Here is a 17873-nt window from a genome sequence, read left to right on the forward strand (position 1 = left end):
ACTTGTATACTCAGCCTCATCCAAGTCAGAAATGCTGGTCCCAGTGAGTCTGAAGGCGCATGCTGGAGACTGAGGCCACCACGAAGACTTTCACAGAGAGCCATGACACACATGGGCCATTCTGTGCACTTGGGATCTTAGGGTGCAGAGACCGAACTCACAGCCAGGAGAACAGGGACAGGCTCTGGGATAAGATCAGGAAGAAACGTAAGGGATCGGATGAGAGACCACGTGATAAAAATCTCAACAACACACGGCCACAAAGTTGGGGACAGATGGACAGTCCCAGGGCACCATCTCTTAAAGTCTCATTCACAGTCCACCTAGTCAAGTGAACGGTTAACACGCTGGCCACAGAGCGGAAGGGAAACTGGAAACTATCCCCTCCCTCTCAGACTGCTGCCATCTCCCAAGGTCACCTCTGCAGGCACGTACCAAGGGCCTTCAGAAGGACAACACTGCGACGTAGTGATTATTCCCATTTCACACGAGAGAAAGCCAGTGGCCCAAAAGGATGGCCACACGTGTCCCCACTTGCTCTCTCGGTCTCAGGTGACCGGAGCAGCCTGGCTCGGGCTGAAGGCCATGGATCGCCCCATGCATATGTTTCTCTCACGACACCCTTTTGATCCCAGCACGCTGCCCATCGGGCCGTCCTCTCCTCTTCCACCCACCCAGCCCGTCCCTCTCCCTCCTGATTTCCTTAGGAGCAATGAACTCCTCCCTTCTGGCCTCAGGCCGATGGGCACCCCACCCCCTTTTCAGACTTCAGCCCAAACCCTCAGCCGGTGTTTGCGGGAAGCGGCTCCCTTCCCCCCAGCTGCGCTTTCTCTCCTTGGTGATGTCCCCAGCCTCCGCTCCTGCCCCCACAGCTGGAGGGGGGAATCCCCTTCGGCCGCCCCTCCCCCGCTCCATCAGGGATGGTTTCTCGAGCTCTCTCTCCGCCTCTCTGCTCCCGGGACCTTTGCTCCCAGCCCTAACCTTCACCTGCCCTGTGACTCGGGAGCTCCGTCCGGATCCTGAGCATTACCCACCCCACCGCACAACCTCAGGCTGATCACCCCTTACGGTCTGTCCTTCTGTCACCCGTCCTAACCTCCTTCCCGGATCCACACAGTACGCCTGTGACTAAAACACTGAACAGCCCACACCGTGCACCTGTAATAGAGGCAGCCTGCCAGGAGGGGCATCAATCACAGGCTGGAAAACATCACGGTGAAGAATCAACCGCTTGCTGCTGCTTCTAGAAAGTGGTTTGGACGTGCAACTAACAGGAATGGGGAAGGCGGTTCTGAAATAAGATTCTTTTTTATTAACAGGAGAATAAACGACTGATGAAATGGAGTTCGTGAGCCCCTCTTTACAGGTGTCCCCTAGTCACAGGACTCACAGATGTGGGGACCAGGTGACTATGCACGTCAGCTAATCCAAACTCTCCACTTACAGATAAGGAAGCCGAGGCCCAAGTTCGCCAAGGTCACAGTGTTGGCACTATGCCTTAGCTCACATGGTATTTGCAAGGGTATTAAGGAAAGGAGGGGGAAGAAAGAAGGGAAGAGGAAAGAAGGAAAGTGAGAAGTGGCAAACCACTGAAAACAAAACTGAAAGTGGAATTTAGCACTTTGCCAAAACTTAAGGGCAAATAAAACCTTGCTTTTAATAAAGAATCTTTCTTTTAAAAGCTGATGTACCTTAAAGATAGAAAGGCATTAATCTTCTGCAGGTTTTACATTCCTAGGAAATAGCGAAAAATTAGCCACAGTTGTCAAAGACAAAAAAAGTAAACTAGAATGTGCCCCTCTGACCTCCTAAGTGGTTTGGAAGGGCACTTCCAGCTCTGCATTCTTACAGTGCCCATGTGCCCAGACTCCTCTCTGCGGTCAGAGCTCTCTCCCTCAAAATGGAAATCCCAAAACCAAAAGAAAGAAGGAAACAAAGCCGGAATACACGAGTTCCAGTTCCACCAGTCACCTTGTCTTGTGCGCTGTCACACAGGGAGCTGGGAGCAGGCCGCCTCCCCATCCAGCGCTCCCGCCCCACCCCAGGGTGCTTGGTGTGCAGCTGCCATACTGCACCCACTACCTGGTCATGACATTTATCCGTGGACATGTCTGTCTCCCCCACTGACCCCTCAGGAACCCAGACCCCATCTCACTCATCTCTATATCTCCAGGCCTAACAGGGGTCTGGCCCATAACAGACCCTCACCGTGTGTTCACTCCCTGCCGCTGTAAATCCCTGGCTGAGGAGGTCTGGCGTATACGCTCAGGCCTGTCTGCCCTCCCCAGTCTTCCCTTGGCCCTCCCCCATTCTCTCTGCCCTGCCACGTCCCCTCACCAAGCACACAAGCTAATCCCGGCTACTGGGGTCACAGGAGAGCCGTGACAACTGGCACAGGGAAAATCTGGAACATTTCTTCCTAGATACAATTGACTTGTAATCCTAAAGTAATCCTAAGTCCCCATTTCCTACAAAACCTTTCAATTCTAAAAATTTCTAATTCCTCAGTTTTATGTGTAACATTTTTCAGATGGGGGAAGTGCAGTCTCAATTGCACAACAGAAAACTTTGGCTGGAGTAACAGTGGACCGCGCTTGGTGAGGTCTTCCTGTGTGTGAGGCTGTGTTAAATTTGGACACACGGAAGCTATTTTACCTCACAACAGCTAGAGACAGGTACACAGCCCTTCTTTTTCTTTTCTTTTCTTTGTTTTTTTTAAGTGCCTTCCTACAAACAGTTTTCTACTACAATTAGCCCAGTCAAATAAGATTAGCTTCTGCCTCTCTACTGTCAGGCTATGTATCTTCATACACTTTTAATTTCTCTGTGCCTAAATTTTCCCACGGGGTTAAACAGTGGACACAAAGCCTTTTTTGTGCCTATGGCAGGGAGTGGGGAAGGTGGAAAATAGCAAAATAAAAACAAATCAGGCGGGACTTCCCTGGTGGCTCAGTGGTTAAGAATCCACCTGCCAATGCAGGGGACATAGGTTCGAGCCCTGGTCCGGGAAGATCCCACATGCCGCGGAGCAACTAAGCCCGTGTGCCACAACTACTGAGCCCGAGCTCTAGAGCCTGCGAGCCACAACTACTGAAGCCCGCATGCCTAGAGCTCATGCTCTGCAACGAGAAGCCAGCGCAATGAGAAGCCCATACACCACAACAAAGAGTAGCCCCCGCTCAACACAATTAGAGAAAGCCTGCGCGCAGGAACAAAGACCCAACGCAGCCATAAATAAATAAATTTATAAACAAAAACAAAATCAGGTCATCTTCCTAAGGCGGGATGCATTTGATGGCAGTTCATGCTTCTACTAAATCTTGACTTGCATTTCCAAATTTTCTCTCCACCCCGGGTTATCATCCATCTAACCCATGTCACAAACACTGGCAAGGACAGAAAGCAATTTCTGTGCTGTCCTGACTCAGACATCCCTCTGCTGGCGTAGACAAACAGGACCATGTGAGTTCAGTTTTTATTTCATGAGGTGGACAGTATTTAAAATTTCTCAATCTGAAATCATCTCACCTGACTGTAACTAGAAGTAGGAGCCGCTGGCTCTTCAATGACATGAGTACTGCTTATGGAAGTGGTTCTCAAAGAGGGGTCCTAGGCCAGCAGAATCAGCATCATCTTGTCCTGGGACATGTAAACTACTAGGTCCCACCCCAAGCTACTTGCCTCAAAAACTCTGGTGGGGATGGGCCCAGCACAGGGTGTTTTAACAAGACTCCAGGTGATTCTAATATCTGTTGAAATCTGAGAACTATCAAGGGACGCTGAGAAACCTCCAAGGTCATGGGAATGCCCTGCTGGGCTAACGTGTGCTTCACAATCCTAGGTAACTACAATGGCGCCCCACCAACAGCACTTACTCTGGTAATTTTTGTCAACTGGCAAAGGCCCCAGACACTAAACTCTTTCAGGGCCCTCCTACTTTGTTGGGCAAATTACTCGTGCCCCACTCTCCTCACCTCTAAAAAGGGATAATAATAACATGCCTCTTACAGGACTGTCCGAAAGGGAAAAGGCTTAGACAGTGTGGCATGTGGTTCATCCTCAACAAGTGTGAATACCTATGATTACTACACCTTTGCCAAAAGGTCAAATCAGAACTAGGAATACAGCAAAATAAAACCTGCTTCCTCCATGCTGATGTGAAAATTAATAAAGGGAAACCTCACTAAAATGGAGTCAGAAGGCCTGAAGGGGGAGCACCCACGCAGTACCACTGGATATTAATTTCAGGAAGAATTGTCAATTACACACCCTAGCAGAAGAATCATCAATGGGAAAGAATCACCAATTACAGGCCCCAAGGGGAAAAGATGTACACTGCACCTCCCACAAGAAATCGACTACCCCAGCAATTTAGCCAACGAGAAACCGTCATCACCCTCAACCCTCACCACCCTCAACCCTCACCTTTTTTCCAATGGACTTTCCTTCAAAACAACCCTTTCCAACTTGCTCCTTTTTCTCTATAAAATAACATTACTCTCCTTTGTTTGTTGGGCTTGCCTATGACTTTTGCCATGGCTTACTTGTCCTGAATTGCAGTTCTCTGCTATTCCCAAATAAACCCACTTTGGCCAGTAAAATAACCATAATTTTTAAGGTCAACACTAGCTACCTGACTGAGGACATTCAGGACCGAGAGACAGCACCTGGCTTCATTGTCTGTCAAGCATTTACTTGCTCAGTCTGCAACTGAGCGCCCACCACATGCCCGGCAACCTGCAGAAAAAGGATCCTCTCTCCAGTACTGTGCCTCCGACAGTCTTTCTGGACATCCAACAACTCTGGGGCATAAGGCCTCAAATACCTCATGGGAGATAACGGGAGGAACGCAATGAATGTTAACAAAAGTAGTCATAAGAACAGCTAACATTTATATTGTGATTACCTTGTGCCATGAACTAAGCACGTGACAAAGGTTAACTTACAGTCCTCAACCTCTGAGGTACCTGCTGTTATGAGACCCACCAATGAGGATTAGGGAAACTGAAGCACATAAGGTTTACATAACTTCTCTAAGGTCCTACAGCTCCTAAATGGTAAGGCCAAGACCTGAACTCAGGAACAGTGCTCTTAACCTCTATATTATATGACAGAGAGCTATTAGTTACCTAGGTATCTACTAGCCACTTGTTGTCACTGTTTCCAAAGCAATGATTTTTAAGACACTTAAATTTAGGCACACAATGCACTGTCATGGAGTTCAATACTAGGCTCCCAAAGCCCTGGACAGAAATGCTAATGATACTTGGTTTCTCAGGCCCCTTCACTCCCCCCTAATCTAATTCTACTCAAGTCAAAGTCTCACAGACTGGACAGCTACATGTGACAGAATGAAATTAGAACATACTCTAACACCATATACAAAAATAAACTCAAAATGGATTTAAGACCTAAATGTGAGACCACAGACTATAAAACTCCTAGAGGAGAACATAGGCAAAACAGTCTTTGACATATATCGCAGCAATATATTTTTGGATCTGTCTCCTAGAATAATGGAAATAAAACAAAAATAAATAAATGGGGCCTAATTAAACTTAAAAGCTTTTGCACAGCAAAGGAAACCATAAACAAAATGAAAAGACCACCTATGGACTAGGAGAAAAATATTTGCAAAGGATGCTACCAACAAGGGATTAATTTCCAAAATATACAAACAGCTCATACAGCTTAATATCAAAAAACAAACCACCCTATCAAAAAATGGGCAGAAGACCTAAAGAGACATTTCTCCAAAGAAGACATACAGACATACAAGCACATGAAAAGATGCTCAATATCACTAATTATTAGAGAAATGCAAATCAAAACTAGAATGAGGTATGACCTCACACCAGTCAGAACAGTCATCATTAAAAAGTCCACAAATAATAAATGCTGGAGAGGGTGGGGAGAAAAGTGAACCCTCCTACACTGTTGGTGGGAATATAAATTGGTAGAGCCACTATGGAGAACAGTATGGAGGTTCCTTAAAAAACTAAATATAGGGCTTCCCTGGTGGCACAGTGGTTAAGAATCCACCTGCCAATGCAGCGGACACGGGTTCAAGCCCTGGTCTGGGAAGATCCCACATGCTGCGGAGCAACTAAGCCTGTGTGCCACAACTACTGAGCCTGTGCTCTAGAGCCTATGAGCCACAACTACTGAGCCCGCATGCTGCAACTACCAAGGCCCATGCGCCTAGAGCCCGTGCTCCGCAACAAGAGAAGCCACTGCAATGAGAAGCCCGTGCACTGCAACGAAGAGTAGCCCCCGCTCGCCGCAGCTAGGGAAAGCTGGCACGCAGCAACAAAGACCCAACACAGCCAAAAATAAATAAATTAAAAAAAAAACAAAACTAAATATAGAGTTACCATATGGTCCAGCAACCCCACTCCTGGGCATATCTGGAGAAAACCCTAATTCAAAAAGATACATGCACCCCAATGTTCACTGCAGCACTATTCACAATAGCTAAGACATGGAAGCAGCCTAAATGTCCATTGACAGATGAATGGGTAAAGAAGATGTGATGTGTGTGTGTGTGTGTGTGTGTGTGTGTGTATTCAATGGAATATTAGCCATAAAAGAATGAAATGCCATTTGTAGCAACATGGATGCACCTAGAAATTATCATACTAAGTGAAGTCAGACAAAAACAATTATCATATAACATCATTTATAAGTGGAATCTTAAAAAATGATACAAATGAACTTATTTACAAAACAGAAATAGACTCACAGACATAGAAAACAAACTTACGGTTACCAGAGGGGATAGCAGTGGGGGGCAGGAGAGGGGGAGATAAATTAGGAGTTTGGGATTAACATATAAACACTACTACATATAAAGTAGGTAAACAACAAGTATCTTCTGTATAACACAGGGAGCTATATTCAGTATATTGTAATAACATAATGGAAAACAATCTGAAAAAATATATATATACACATGTATGTATAACTGAATCACTGTGCTGTACACCTGAAACTAACACAACATGATAGATTAACTATACTTCAATTAAAAGAAAAAAAAACTCTCACAGAACAGCATTTCTCCCTACTCATAACTCCCCTGGTACCACACCACTTAACCTTAATTATAAGCCATCCGTCACACAGAGTTCTCTGTTTCTTATACATTGGTCTTTTCTTCCCTACTGGACTGTAACATTCTTTGGAAGTATCCATACTTTCTGTGAAACCCCACAAAATTGGGAGAAGCATGGACTTACATGTATAGAATTGGAGAGTGTTACACAGTTAATTGGTTGGCTTATTCACTTTGCTTTTCTGACACTTCTTTGTTTATCAATCCCTAAGAAGTAGAATAAAAGTATGAAGCTTTTGCTATTGAAAGCCAGCATTAGGGGAGGTGTTACACCAACATTTACTGAGCAGCAAATGTTTCAAGATTTGTACTCCCTGCCTCTCCTACATTATCTCATTTAAAGGCCTCAGCAGCTCAGCAGCCTCGTACAGGAGGCTGCTGGGATCTAGCTTGAGGAAGGAGGAACCTGGGGCCACCAAAGGTGAGAACTTGCCCAGTGTCACTCAAGGTCAGTGAATGGAGAACAGAGATTGAAACAACATCTGTCCCCCAAGCCCCTACACTCTGCCTTCCTCTAAGGTTCAGACTAAAAAGCCCAAGCTCAAATTCTCCTCGAAACAACACATTACTTTTGTAAAAAATGTTGTGATAGAGGAAATTTTAAACTCTATTATATGTCATTAAAAAAAGATGGGACAATCATGTTCATGGATAGAATTACAACATTAAGAAGGAAGAAATGTCAATTCTCCCCCATGTTAGACTATACATTCAATGCAGTGCCAATCACATTTCCAAGACTTTGTTGAGAATTTGACAAGCATTCCAAAATGTATATGGAAGAAAAAGGATCCACAAATAACTAAGTTCTGAAAAAGAAGAGCAAAGAAAGGGCTCACCCTGCCATATAAGACACACTGCAGAGCTATAATAATACAAATAATTTGGCACAGAAATAGATAGATGACTGGGACAGACTAGAGAACTTAAACCCTGTGAGGAATCTCAAAATCTGAAAATGCAAACTAACCAATTTGTGGCAGAAAGCAGACCAGTGGTTGCCTGGGCCTGGGGACAAAGGGAGGGATGGAAGGCAAATGGGAAGTTTTAGGGTGAGGGAAATGCTCTGGATCTTAACTGTGTGGTTTCACAAGTATGCACATCTGTCAAGATTCATTAGATTGTACACTTTAAATGTACAGGTGAAGTTTATCATACATAAATTATAACTCAATAAAGTAGAAAAAATAGACTCATGTGCATGTGGGAACCTGATGTATGGTAGAGGTGGCTCCACATTCATCCCTAAAATACTAGAAAAAAAATACACTGGTTAATGATTTTGGGAAAATTGGCTCACAAAATGGAAAGGAAAAAATAACACCGGATTCTTTCCGTATACCGTATATTAAGACGAACCTCAAACAGATTACAGCCCTCACTGTGAAAGGTAAAAGCAGCAAGTTGACAGAAGAAAATACAGAATATATTTGTAATCTTGGGGCAAGGAAGACCACCTTAAGATTCCTAATCTACAAAAAGCAAAAATTAATGGCATTGGGCTATATCAAAATTTTAAATTTCTGAAAGTTACCACTGATAAAGTTAATAGATAGCAGAATGAGATTAATATCTAGGATATTTAAAACATCTGCAAATCAATACATTAGAAAAGCAGACTAAAGCCAGTCAAAGAAATTGTAATAGCTAACAAATATGTTAAAAGATGCTCAAATTCATTAAGAAATTACGTAAGTTCACATTAAAACAATAAGAAGCCATCAAATACTGGTAAAATTAGAGAGATGGTTAGTATCAACCACTAAGGAGGATGTGGTGATTTAGGAGCACTTGATGCACTGCTGTGAGAGTGTCAACCAGTCCAGCAACACTGGAGACTAATTTGGCAGTATTTAGTAAAAACAGGTGTGTTTGTTCTCTTTTACCCAGCCCTCCCACCCTTGGGTAGATACCCTTAGAGCAGTGCTCCTCAAACTTTCCTATGCATCAGAGTCTCCAGGCCGGATGTGCTAAAACACAAATTGATGGGGTCTGTCCCAGGGTTTCTGATTCAGGAGGTCTAGGTTAGGTCCCGAGCACCTACAAGTCTAACAGTTCCCAGGTGAGGCTGATGTTGCTCGGTATGGACCCCTGTAAGAACCACCACCCTAGTGATGTTCTCACAGGCATCGTTAAGAGATGCTGCAGGATATTCCTTCATCACAGCTTTGCTCATGGTAGCAGGAATGGAGGTGACCTAAGTGTGCATCATTAGAAAAATGGGTAAGTAAAACTAGTGGGTACACAGCAGGCCGGCCGTAAAAAGCAGCAGTCATAGCAATGCACTGGATAAACCTATACTAACATAGATCTCTCCAATAAAATGTTGAATTAAATTCTTTTGACTTTTATGAATGTCTGAAAATTTCCCTAACAAAAAGTTTTAATATTGAATGGAAAAGCAACCGAATAAAAACATAGCAGCACAGCACTACTTACCTGAACTGAAAACATGCACACAAGAACACAACATCTTTAACAAGGATAGAGACATACCCAAGAACATCCAACACAAGAGAGGAAGCTCCTCTGACGGAGAGGGGAATGAGAGTGGGAAAGAAGGAAAAAACAAAACAAGAAAGGGGCTTTGCACAGGGAGATCTTATGCCAAAAATTGAAGCATGTTAACTCAGCACCAGGAAGTCTCAAAGGTGAAAACTACCTCACCTATATTTACACACAATGGTTGCTCCAGTGAAAGCCCTCAGAAGCTTTGCAGGCTAAGGGGGCAGATCACCTTGCCACGAGATAGGGAAGGGGAATCTTCCTGAAATACAAGCTTGGGGTGATTTCAGGCCCCCAGAATTCAACCTGCTACTGAGGCCTGGACTTTCCCTGTGTGACGTATTAGTATTTAAAAAGAAGCTGGGATGCTTAGCTTTTGGCAAAGGGTGTATGTGTCTACGTCTGTGTCTGTGTCTCTTGTCAGAGCGTGTGTGCACGTGTGGGTCTGCGGATTTGTGTGTGGCTGTGTGTGTGTGTGTGTGTGTGTGTGGTGTGTATCTGTGGAGGGAAAGAGGACTAGGGAGGGGAGCAGAGCACTCCAGCACAGACCGAGCCACACCTGTTGATCAGCCATTTGATTCTGTTTTACTGAAACCAGAAGTCACAGTCACAAAACCAAGCCACCTTCTTGGCCCCACCCACCCTTCTCTTCCCCTTTCTTCACCCTCTCCTCCCGGACATCCAACGCTGCTTCCTAACTGCCACATCTAAATATGCTCCTCTGGTGACTGGGTAGCTAGCTTATTAAAGTGACACACTTTACAGCCAAAATTCTTGGGATGTGGTAGGAGACGATAAATGACTATTTATGTTCCTGACCAAGGGCCTTAACAGAAAAGTCCAAAATCTTTAAGACCGGGTATGCCTTACCAGTTCTTCCAGAAGAGACTGCTGTGGCTACAGCTACCATACAAAAAAGGCAAAGAGAGAGCCAACTACAATCTGTCATGCCCCCCACAAGGTCACGCTGGCCACAGCTTTTTAGGACCATCGAATAGTTTATCATATGAAGTGGTGGAAAAATGTATGGGACGATGAAAAAAGAAAGGTCAGCACTAGTAGAATTTATGTAAGAAAATGCAGCAGCTTTAAGTAAACGAGCCCATGCCAGGAAAGTATGTCTTTAGGGGAAGAAGAAAGAGCTTAACAACTGGAGGAAGGCACAGAATAGCAAAGGTAAAATGCAGAATGAGCTGGACAAACACTCAGGCCTGCCTCAAAGACGGGCCAGGTTATCCCCCTGTGCAAACAAGCCAGAATTTTTATTCCCAAAACACTGTTTTGTCTCTTCTACGGCAGCACTTTTCATTGGATGATAAAGGCTTAGGAATTCTACAGTTTTCCTGAACTGTTTTGTATAAAATGAAGTTTTATAAAAAAAAGCGTATTTGATATGCAGCCGGAGCACTTTTTAATTTAAAAAAATGTATAATGGTTATATGTAGGAGTCTTCTAGGTTTTCAGGAGATATGTTAGCAAAACAAGCTTATGTTTTTTCCATTGACATGCAGGATCTGTCACAATTTGAAAATTAAGGGACTTAACCAGGAAAAAAGTAAAAGGGTTGAGGCTTCAAGCTAAGGTCAACATAGGCAATTTTGACGTATGAAAACATACAAAGTCCTTTAAACGTCAAAACTTACCGACAAGCTTCTAATACGAAAAATTCTTTAAATTTCAGCTGAATGAGTATCTACAAGTTAGGCACTGCTCAAGATGCTAGAGATCCTCCAATGAATAAGACATTGCTTTAATAACTGTGTCCCTTTAATGTCATTTATCCATCCCTTGAATTAATTTTTAATGCTTTCTGATGTTTGAAATAGCTCACTACCAGCAATGAAAAACTGCAGAAATACATCTTACTATTTCACTAAAAATGTAAATTTCTAATCTCTGAAGCAGAAACAGAAGGAAAAGACTTTCTCTGCTTTACATACTGCTATCATTTTCTGCACATTAATTAATTACTTAAACTGTGCATGGTGGCAGCTGCCACTTCCTGCTTATTCAACGGGTCAGAGAACTGGAGAGATTCAAAAACATGCTAGATAGTTTAAGAGAGACAGGGAAGGAACCCAAAAAACCAGGGCCTCCTGCCATAAACAGAAAGCAAGATAAGGAAAGTGAGCTGCTCTAGGCAGAAGAGTCTCCTGGAGATTCCCCTGAAGCTGCTGCCGCTCGCTCGCTGGCTTGCTGGATTGCTTGGCCAAGGTATGGCTTCAGGGCTGGAAGGCTGCCACCTGCTGAATCACCAAACATCTCTGGGCTTCCCTTGGAGCACTGACCAGACGGGGACCCATCCCCCGCCAGGCTTCTCCCGTGAACACCTTCCACCCCGAACCAATGAAACGCCTAGCCCTCTCCCCTTCCGCACAAGCCAAAACAGCCAACCAACCTCGTTATGTCTGGGCAGCCCTAGGCAACTCCCATCGCGTCGCTACGTCACCAGTCCCACTCCTCTCCTTCTGTCCACTCGGTCCCCCCCGAATGTGCAAACCCCAGTGCCAGGAAGCGTGGGGAGTTCACAGCACACGATGACGGGCACTTGCCACTTCCACACCCAGGCAGCCAACCCCAAACACCCCCAAGTCCGCAGGCAAAATAACCTGGCCAAACAGCTCTAAAGGTCCAGCAAGGTAAATGTCAAGGGAGCTAGAATAGTAAGCAGGCCCCATAACATAGAAAACAAACTTCCCTTTCAGAAAGCAGCCTTCACTCTTGGTTTCGTAAGTGTGTACTGCTGAAGTCGGTACTATCTGAAGGTGAAAAGAAACATCTGAGAAGCACCTGCATGGGTTCTCTTCACTCCCTCCGGCCCTGGCAACCCTCATCCGGATTTTTACTTGACACTCCCAAGGCGGAAACAAGCTTTAACCAGAACGCGCCAGTCTGAATCCGTCAGCTGGACCAGGACACCCTACCCGGTCCACCAGAAGAAGCAGAAAGCCCGAGTCTGGGTTAAGAAGGTGGGAGAAACAGCCGCTGTTGTCGCTGCTCTGCCCTTGACACGTCGCCTCGGAACCGCGGAGACCCCTCACTCACGTGAAGGGCCGCGTCCTGGAGAGAATGTCCAGTTCCAGGCTGCGCTGATGGCTCCTCCAGGCCTTACCTGTAAACACGCTCACCCGTAGGGGAAGCCCCGCAGGGTGTCAGAGCCACCCCCAACCTGGAGGCTGTTAAGTGGCCTGCGGAGGGGGGCTCGCCCCGCAGGGAAAGGGCTCCCACCTGTTATGTTGTCCGAGGACATCGAGGCGGGGCGGGGAGGGTACCCGAAACCCAGGGCGCCTGGCCGGCTGCGATCGGACCCAGAGGTACCAACTGTCACGCCACCAGCGGGGCCGTGGGGGTAGGGCCGTGATTTGGGGTCGGACCCCGCGGGTCTCCGGACCCCCGCCGCGCCACTGCCCGAAGGCTCCTCGCCTCGCGGTTCTTCGGCCCCTCCACCGTCTGCTCGCCCCAAACCGACAGTAGGCAGCCTTCCAGCCCGCACGCAAGACCTCTGAAAAGGTGCCCACTGACGCCTCCGCCTTTCTCCCGGCCTCAACTTGGTCCGGGAGCCCCGCGGGCTCCCCGCCCGCTCGGAGCCCCGAGCCCGGCCGCGGGACCGCCCCCCTCCGCGCCCACTCCTCCCCTGGCGCGGTGGCGGAGGGGGGGGACTGCCCGCCAGGTACGCGCGAGGCAAGGCGCTGGCTGCGCTCACGCCCCCTCGCCCCGGGGCTGCCCGCACACCTTTCCCAGCGTCAGGCCAGGCCCGGGAGGGGGGGGTGTCCGATCGGCCCCCGGCGACCGGCTCTCTCCCGCCACCCCACGACTCACTTGCACCGGAGTCACGGCAGCCGCCGGAATTCCGCTCGCCGAGCCCCCCGCTGCGGGATGAAATCCGGGGCAGGGCAGAGTTGGGGCTCCGCACCCGGAACGCGCTGTCAGGCCGGCTCGTCGGTCGCAAGGGGAGAGCAGCCTTCCCTGGCCGGCCCTTCCCGCTCCCGTCGTGGCCCCCGCCGGCGCCGCCGCCGCCGCCGCTGCCCGGCCGCTGCCTAGCTGGTGCGAACGCTTCCGACTTGCCACAGCGAGCCTCCCGGGCTGCCGAGCATGCCCAGTCCGCTGCACGAGCCGGCCCAGCTACCCGCGCGACGCAAATCCGCTTCTCCGGGTGTTCGCTGCGGCCAGGAGGGTGGGGCGGGCGGGGCGGGCGGGGTCTGCGGGGAGCTCATCCCAGGACCCAGGGGGGACCCAAGCCAGACTGCGCACCTAGGGGCTGGCGAGGCTTGGCGCACTGTTATTTTCAAGTAATTGGAAGCTCGGGAGGCGGACGTGTTCCCCAACGACGAGAAAGTCCCAGCTTGCACATTTTTAGGGGGCCGTTTAGTCAGGCCGGACGGGAGCCGAATTTTACGGTCGGGGGCAGTATACCATTTGGGGCAGAGCCGGAGAGTTGAAGAGTTAGAGCTGGTCAGAACAGAGAACGCAAACTCGGCCTTCCGGAGACCCGGCTCGCGGGCACGAGTTTGCTAGCTACCCTAGTCTCTTCCCCACCGAGCCTAGGAGTGCAGCACTTGGAATTAACTCGAAATTGATCATATTTTTAAATTTAAAAAAAAATTTAATAAAAAAAATGTAGAAAGGGCAGACCGCAGACTCTACAGCCCATTTTCAACTCTCTATTCACAGACTCTCACTCCAAAAACAATGAGTCAGGGCGAGTAAGGCCCGAGTAGCTCCAGTCGTATAGGGAGAGGGTTCAGGCCGCTACAGGGCCGCCCCACCCCGACCCTTCCCGGCCCCACCTCCTGCCGGCCCCACCTCCTGCCGGCCCCACCTCCTGCCGACCCCACCTCCTGCCGGCCCCGCGGAGTTGGGGGAAAAACCTGGAGAGCTGGCGTGCCCGGGCCGGAGCACTGCGCATGCCCAGTGGCCCGACCTGGTGCAGGTCGCCCGAAGGAAGGTTTTTCTCGGCTCCCTGAGCGCGACCCCAGCGCCCGGGTTAGGGGCGGGCCGTGGGGAGAACTGGCTTTCCGCTTCGGGGCCCTCCCTTCGTGTCCGTACCGTTCTGTACTCCGCTGGCGGAGAGGCAACCCGGGGCTGCGCGTCCCGCTGGGTCCGGGACTCGGCGAGCGGGGGAGGGGGCGTGCAGCGGCATCGCCGTGGCACGTGACTGTCCGTGGCGCTCCGGGCAGCCATCTTCCGCTCGGCCATCGGTCCGTGGGCGATCGGAACGGACCGGAGAGCTGGCGGGATGGGGGCAGAGAGCTCTGCTCCCCGCCACGCCCACCCGCCGGACTCCATATGCTCCGCACCTGCCTCCGCCCCGCCCGGGAGAGCGGGAATCGCGGCACTGGCCCCAGGTTTCTGAGAGGACAGGCTCCCGCGCGGGCTAAAAACAGCGGCTGCGAAATTGGGAGGGCAGGACTCCGGGGGCGGATGGCCTCTATTTTTCCCCAGAGGCGGAAGTTGGAGGAAGGGGTCCCCTTCCGTAAGGCAGTGACCGCTGCTCCAACTTCCTCCCTGTTCTAATCTATTCGGTGCAGAGACGTGGCGTGTTGGCAGGAACATCTGGACAGAGGCCGTCGCTCTTCCCTGAGACGTAATATCCCATGGCCCCTGCTGGTGGACAGCTTGGATGGTGATGTTAATAGCATTTATTGAGGTCCTGCCACGAACCACTTGGGGTCTCTGTGGCCTTAGGGCCAGATGGGTCACCATCACCCGAGAATTTGTTAGAAATGCAAATTGCCCTGCAGAATCGGAAACACTACTGGGGGAGAGGAGGGATCCTGCAACCTCAAACCCTCCACTGATTCTGATGACCATTTTACTTATTTCAACTAAGCCTTAGGGCGGCTCACTTTATAAACGAGGCATCGAAATTTTATTCCAAAGGAGAGTGAAGACAGTGTGCTCCAGTGCGGGCTTTTTATCGCACCCTCCACTTTGGCTTTTCTGGCTGCTTCACCCTTATGTCACTATACTGCTTTTCTCAGGGAGATTAAGAAAGTGCCTTTGTCACTTATGGCTTTAAAAATAACAACTGAAATTCAGTTCAACTACATATTTTGAGTGTACAGAGGGCAAAGCTCTTTGAGTCATTGTAGCTCTACTGAGAATTTTCGTCAGTTTACACCTAAGAAGTGCAAGAAAAGGCTTGCTTTCTCATGATGTAAAGTTTTTCAAACTAAGGCAGCGCCAGAAAACTGCTGACTGGTTTCTCTGAAGTGCTGTTTATGCAGAATGGCCAGACTTTGGACTTTCAGAAAATGAGGTTCAAGTAAGAAGCTGGAGTAGACTTGCGTCAAGGAGTCTGTACTTTAAAATGCCCCACACCCCAAATGTAAAGCTGAACTGAATTTTGTAAAATATTAGCGGTTTTTGATTGTAAGTGGTTTTCTAGGGTGATCGTTGTAATGTTTTTTTTTTCCTAATTCTGTGTATGTTTGAAATGTTTCATAATAAAAGCTTTCTGAATTGCTTTCCATGAGTAATTTTACGACTGTATATAATATGACACATGGAAAAAAGCGAAATATAAAACTCCAATTTCTTCCAATTTCATAAAATAATTCAGAGAGAAAGAGTTATAATAAACTCAGTAAAAATATCTAAAATGATATTGAAAGAAAGACAGTAAAAATAAATTCTGGGTGAAGTGATTTTAAGAAACACTATAGTTGACTCTCCTTGATATTCAATTTAGTCATGGTCCTTAAGTCACTACTGTTTGTAACCAAAAAAAAAATTTTTTTAAGAAAAATAAGTAATTGTCCTTCTCCATCCACCCAACTCTAAAGAATTTTACCAGTGTATTTTTCTGATCAAAATTTTAATAACCATCATACTGCTTGGTTGTAAAATTTTAGGATTCTCAAGTACACAGAATATCATAAGTTACATTGTTGTCAAGACAACTATGAAATAAAAATGAATCACCTCCAAGTCACAATCTGTCACTAAAATATGTTAAAAATAATATTAAGAGCAAATACAAGGGCAAGCAGTTCACTTGCCAGAACAGCTATTCCTTCTACCATTAGAAGCTAACCTACCTGATCAAAAATGTAGTGGTTTTATCCAGTTGATAGTTGACCTGTAAGCAGCATCCATCACTCACCAAACAATAGTCAAATAGTATTCAAGAAGCAAGGAGGCTTCTGCGTGTCCATGGCAATTTGTCTCAGTGGAAGAATCTAGAACCACAAAACCTGAGTAGCAGGAACAAGACCTTATGAGCCCTCTTAGCCCTTTAAACTCATCTGGCCAATCCACAATCCAGTTTCCAAACAAAGGTTGATCAGAAGCCCAGCTTGCAGACAATGGCTGATTCCTAGCCCTGGGGCTAGGATCTGGTAACACTCAACCCTCTGTGCCTGTTCCTAGGGCCATGGTGAGGTTTCCTGGCTTCAGTAACTGCCTAGGTTCTCCCCCTGGTCAACAAAAAGCTGGAATTTATTTGAAGACACTGGGGTAAATCAGGGATGCCGCTGAGGCTAAGGCAGAGATCAGAACAAGGAACTGGAGTATTGGCAGGAACCCAGGAGGTCTCCCTCTGTTTCCTCTGCACTTCTGTTTACTCTCTCCCTCACGCTATGGCTTTTTCCACCTTTTTAAGCAGATAAGGTAGGGATTCCCCGGAGAAGGAAAACCAGGCATGGCTTTCTTGACATAAGAGAGGCCATTGTTGGCCTAAGCCATTTTGTGATCTAAGCCTGGCCACAATGCTCACCCTTGAACAGGTATCAGTAATTAATTGTCTTAAGGTAACAAAAGAATGCAGAAACAAACCAGTGTCATCAGGCAAGAGAAGTAACAGGAGCAAAGATAATATATCACTTGTAAAGACTCCCAGTTCTCTTTCAATGGTAAAAATTAGCCCAAAGTGCTCAACCACCAGATCAACTGGCACCTTAAGGGATGATGATGTTGACTTTTTCTGACCTTCATGACGTCAATCAGCTAAAGCTTGGACTCTGTGGACCACCCAAGACCCTTCATGAATATGCATGTACCCTTAGCTTAAAACTTCCCCAATTTGCTGTCATGGTGACACTGCTTTGGGAAAGATTCTTGGTGTTCTCCATACTTGCTGCAAGTAATAAATCCCTCCTCATGCTCTTTGGCTTGGTTGTGTCTTTTGGCTCCATGCCCACCAAGAGGCAAACCCAGTTTCAGGGTAACACCTTCCGTTCACAAAGCAGGAAATGACTACTTGAGAGTTCCCAAGTTTATTTCTCTTCCAGGGAATAGCAAGACTGGCCCTACC

The 17873-nt window shown here is 47.5% G+C and overlaps 1 protein-coding gene and 1 pseudogene across 1 annotated transcript in view; both read right to left on the reverse strand.

Moving 5' to 3' along the window:
- Positions 1 to 14200, reverse strand: part of LOC149747274 (uncharacterized) — a 215502-nt gene extending 201302 nt beyond the window's left edge. The window contains exons 1-3 of the mRNA XM_089897354.1: positions 14139 to 14200; positions 13871 to 14068; positions 12848 to 13818 (exon numbers count right to left, since the gene is read on the reverse strand). Of these exons, the coding sequence (XP_089753480.1) occupies positions 12848 to 13818; positions 13871 to 14068; positions 14139 to 14200 (1231 nt within the window). The remainder of the gene's footprint in view (positions 1 to 12847; positions 13819 to 13870; positions 14069 to 14138) is intronic.
- Positions 13849 to 15930, reverse strand: LOC149747275 (uncharacterized; annotated as a pseudogene).
- Between the last annotated feature and the right edge of the window lie 1943 nt (positions 15931 to 17873).

This window comes from Delphinapterus leucas, chromosome 16 (assembly GCF_059928025.1).
Source record: "Delphinapterus leucas isolate spDelLeu-1000000601 "Yukka" chromosome 16, BTC_Dleu_Yukka2, whole genome shotgun sequence".
Lineage (NCBI taxonomy): Eukaryota > Metazoa > Chordata > Mammalia > Artiodactyla > Monodontidae > Delphinapterus > Delphinapterus leucas.